This window comes from Physeter macrocephalus, unplaced genomic scaffold (genome assembly GCF_002837175.3).
Source record: "Physeter macrocephalus isolate SW-GA unplaced genomic scaffold, ASM283717v5 random_135, whole genome shotgun sequence".
Lineage (NCBI taxonomy): Eukaryota > Metazoa > Chordata > Mammalia > Artiodactyla > Physeteridae > Physeter > Physeter macrocephalus.
Genome location: NW_021145421.1, coordinates 22,264 through 27,014, shown reverse-complemented (window position 1 = coordinate 27,014; position 4,751 = coordinate 22,264). Strand labels below are relative to the sequence as shown.

The following is a 4,751-nucleotide window of genomic DNA, read 5'->3' as shown; positions in this document are numbered from 1 at the left end:
CTCCATACTGTTCTCCATAGTGGTTGTACCAATTTACATTCCCACCAACTGTGTAGGAGGGTTCCTTTTTTTCCACACCTTCTCTAGCATTTATTTTTTGTAGACTTTTTGTTTGTTTGTTTGTTTTTTTGTTGTTGTTGTACGCGGGCCTCTCACTGTTGTGGCCTCTCCCGTTACGGAGCACAGGCTCCGGAAGCACAGGCTCAGCGGCCATAGCTCACGGGCCCAGCCGCTCCGCGGCACGTGGGATCTTCCCGGACTGGGGCACGAACCCGTGTCCCCTGCATCGGCAGGCGGATTCTCAACCACTGCGCCACCAGGGAAGCCCTTTTGTAGACTTTTTGATGATGGCTATTCTGACCAGTGTGAGGTGATACCTTATTGTAGTTTTGATTTTCATTTCTCTAATAATTAGCAACGTTGAGCATTTTTTCATGTGCCTGTTGGCCATCTGTGTGACTTCTTTGGAGAAATGTTTATTTGGATCTTCTGCCCATTTGTTGATTGGGTTGTTTGTTTTTTTTTTGATATTGAGCTGTATGAGCTGTTTGTATGTTTTGGAAATTAATCCCTTGTCGGTTGCATCATTTGCAAATATTTTCTCACATTCTGTAGGTTGTCTCTTCATTTTGTTTAGTTTCCTTTGCTGTGCAAAAGCTTTTAAGTTTAATTAGTTCCCATTTGTCGATTTTTGTTTTTATTTCCATTACTCTAGGAGACGGTTCCAAAATGATATTGCTGCGATTTATGTCAAAGAGTGTTCTGCCTATGTTTTCCTCTAGGAGTGTCCAGTCTTACATTTAGGACTTTAATCCATTTTGAGTTTTTTTGTGTGTATGGTGTTAAAGAATGTTCTAATTTCATTCTTTTACACGTAGCTGTCCAGTTTTTCCAGCACCACTTATTGAAGAGTCTGTCTTTTCTCCATTGTATATTCTTGCCTCCTTTGTCATAGATTAATTGACCATAGGTGTGTGCGTTTATTTCTGGTGCCAGACTATTTCAAACAGGCTGCACTATTTTACATTTTCACCAGTAGTGTGTGAGGGTTGAAATATCTCCACATCCTCGCAAACATTTGTTATCTGTCTTTTTGATTCAGGCCACCCTAGTGGGTGTGAAGTGGTATCTCACTGTGGTTTTGATTTGCTTTTCCGTGGTGACTAATGATGTTAAGCACCTTTTCATGTGATTTTTGGCCATTTGCTGTATGTGTATTAGATCCTTTGCCCATTTTTAAAGTGAGATATCTTTTTATTACTGGGTTGTTAGGGAATGAGGAAAGACTTGGGGATAGGAAGCAGAGATCCTGGCTTGGGATAGTGAATAGTGTGTCTCTTGAGCTGGAAGGTAAGGTACCTGATACAAGGGTGGGAGAAGATTGGAGAGATGGAGCCTGGGGCCAACTTAAGGGGGTATGTGAGGCCCTTAGCAAGAACTAGAGATTTAATTTAAGAGAGAGTAGGGAACCATCCAAGTTTTTAGGTGTGGAAGTAAATCAGGTAAAGCTGTATAATGTAAAACTGGAAATTTAGAAAGTAGGCTTTATGGAGCAATAACTGGGGTCAGACCTTCATAAAAGCTTTTCATGTGTTACATGATTTAATCCTCGTGGCAAAAGACTTGGTGAGGTTATGACATGCAGCTGAGGCCACACAGTCAATAAGTGGCATACATGAGGCTAAAACACAGGTCTTTCTGACTGCAAAAGGCCTCTCTTCCTTGTGCTGGTCTCATGAGCATATCAGCGTATCTTTCCCTGGCCTGGAACTAGCCTTGTGGCCCACTGTGATCTACTGCCCTGCCTTGAGAGCCCCCTTCCGGCTGAGCACTCAGCCTTTGACGTCCTTCCACGTGCTGGTGTGAGGACCAGCATGTCCAGCAGCAGAGTGAGCAGCCAGTTGCCAGCAGTGGTGGAGCCAGACGTCTCCTGAGTCGCTTTCAGCTTTAGGATTCTGTGCCCTCCTCACCCTATATCAGGGTAACCCAGAGTTGGAAGGCATCGGTAGCTGCAGCAAACATAGTGAACACCTACAAAGGTGTCGCACAGCACTGCTCAGCATGGCCAGGAAGAAACCTTCATTTTAGAGCTGCTCAGCTTGCCTGTGTGCTCTGGACAGCCAAGGGAGATCTTGTTTTGTTTTTTTAATATTTAAATCTTTGTTTTTAGTAGGTAATACATTCCCCTTGTTCAGAAATCAAAAAGTACAAAGGAGTGTACAGTGAGAAGTCTTCCTCCTTCCCGTTCATCCACATCCCTCCTGGAGCAGTCAGTGTTTTCTGCTTAGTATATGTTCTAACTAATTTATACAACAGATACAGCTACCTATCTATCCAGTTATTTTTCTCTCTTTTTATATAGATGGTAGTCTACCAGATACACTCTTTTGCATCTTTCACAAAGGTGCTCAAGTTCTAAAGAATTAGTTTTTATTTTTGTTAGAGATTTGTTGTGGTTGAAAAATGTGTACACACCTCAGATTTGAAGCGATGGTTTTATTTATTTATTTATTTCTCTTTCCCAAAACTCAGTTTGTCATTTTGTAATAAACTTTTGATCAAATTTGAAAGCTGAACACAATATGTATTTTTTTTTTTTTTTTTTTAATCTGCGGTTCGCGGGCCTCTCACTGTTGTGGCCTCTCCCGTTGCGGAGCACAGGCTCCGGACGCGCAGGCTCAGCAGCCATGGCTCACGGGCCTAGCCACTCCGTGGCATGTGGGATCTTCCCGGACCGGGGCACAAACCCGCGTCCCCTGCATCGGCAGGTGGACTGTCAACCACTGCGCCACCAGGGAAGCCCAATGTGTATGTTCTTAATTCTGGCTGTGTGTTCTTTGCTTTTAGTTTGTTTTTATTGAGGTATAATTGACATGTTAGTTTTGGGTGTACAACATAATGACTCAACATTTGCATACACTGAAATGATCATCACAATAAGTCTAGTTAGAGATGGTTTATTTTAAAGTCTTAAACTTTGTTTTAAGAATTGCTATTGGTTGTAAAGTCTCAGACAACTGCTACAAAGGAGGTGAGGTGTAACTGGTATCTGGGGTTCAGTTTTAGTAATCATCTTGTGTCCATAGTAATTTACCATTTCCTCTCTTAGCTCGCCAAGAAATATCACCCAGACACGAATAAGGATGATCCCAAAGCCAAGGAGAAGTTCTCCCAGCTGGCAGAGGCCTATGAGGTAATGCAGCCCACCGGTGTGTGCAGTCACTGTCATTCCGCTGTGTGTGTGCATCAGAGCTCGCTGCCCAGGGCAACCGCTGTGTCAGAAGGTCCAGTGGGAAGGCTGTGTTCACCACCAGATCACCTCGTTGAAGGAAAAAAAAAAAATTCCCAGATCCAAAATTTTCACATTAGATCTAACTTGGAATCTCAACGAAGAACAGGATCCAATAATCTGTGTTAACAGAGCTCCCTCCACTCGGACTTGTAGCTGGGTCTGGGAACTCCTTGTCAGAGTAAACAGTTTGATGACCTGTTTGATGACCCCTCCCACCCCCAACTTAGGGCATCACTGTCTGGTGGGGATGGTGGGGGTTGTAAAAGTAGACCACCACTGCCCTAGAGGAATGTAGAATGTAATCGGGGGACGAAGCGTACGTGAAACAGCCACTGAGCATTGCAGAGTTAAGTGAAAGCGGACCTCCTTCCTGGACTTCGGCCGTGCTGAAGGGGTTCAGGATATGTAGGGTATCATATGTCTGCTGTGTGTGTGTGTGTGTGTGTGTGTGCGCGCGCGCGCGTCCCCCCGACCGAGAATAAGTCGCAGACGTGGTGTCTCTCTATCCCTAAGTACTTCTGTGTGTATTCGCTAAGAACAAGAACATTCTCTTCCATAACTTCAGTACAGCTGTCAAGATTAGGAAATTTTATGTTGATACGATACCACTGTCTGTGCTTGGTGTCCGTGTCCCTGGACCTCGGGAGACTCAGGAGCACCTGACTGCTGTGCCTTTCACGGTAGGTCCTGAGTGATGAAGTGAAGAGGAAGCAGTATGACACCTATGGCTCTGCTGGCTTTGATCCTGGGGCCGGCAGCTCTGGGCAGAGCTACTGGAAAGGGGGCCCCACTGTTGACCCTGAGGAGCTCTTCAGGAAGATCTTTGGGGAGTTCTCATCCTCTTCTTTTGGAGACTTCCAGAGTGTGTTCCATCAGCCCCAGGAGGTAAGCATCTCATTTTGAAGAATCATTCGAATTTTAGCTGCCAAGTGTGATGCAAACGGATTTTACCAATTCTTTTTCTCAAAGGAAAAGCTAAAGCAGCTTAAATGGGATGATTTGGAGGCAGCCATCTTGGTAGGAAATGGTTCCGGTATTTGAAAAATCATATAATAATGTGTACATACAGTTTTACTATATTCTTAAAATTGCTTAATCAGGCAGCACCTAAGGCTCTCAGAGTCCGTAGTTAGAGTGTGAATATTTTATCTGGAGCCTGCCTCGTTATTCTAGGAGAGCTCAATCCATAGGGAGGTACTGCCAGTCCTGCCTCTTCCATATTTATGTCTTGTTTCAGACATTATCAGAATTGAAGAGAGAGGGGAGATGTTTTATGATGTGAGTTATGATTGTGGATCGTTTGAGTTGTTAGTAAGGACCATGTACAGATATTTTCTGTGAGCATTTTCAGTTTGTTGAAAAGCACATTTTCACTTAAATATTATCTCTTAAAAATTCTGAGGATGGGCTTCCCTGGTGGCGCAGTGGTTGAGAGTCCGCCTGCCGATGCAGGGGACGC

General features: G+C 44.1%; 1 protein-coding gene across 2 annotated transcripts in view; it reads left to right on the top strand.

Annotated features, from left to right (window-relative positions):
- DNAJA3 (DnaJ heat shock protein family (Hsp40) member A3) overlaps positions 1-4,751 on the top strand; it is a 34,424-nt gene that overhangs the window by 8,740 nt on the left and 20,933 nt on the right. For both annotated transcript variants that reach the window (XM_007126510.3, XM_007126509.4), the window contains exons 3-4: positions 3,110-3,193; positions 3,977-4,177. In XM_007126510.3, the coding sequence (XP_007126572.2) occupies positions 3,110-3,193; positions 3,977-4,177 (285 nt within the window). The remainder of the gene's footprint in view (positions 1-3,109; positions 3,194-3,976; positions 4,178-4,751) is intronic.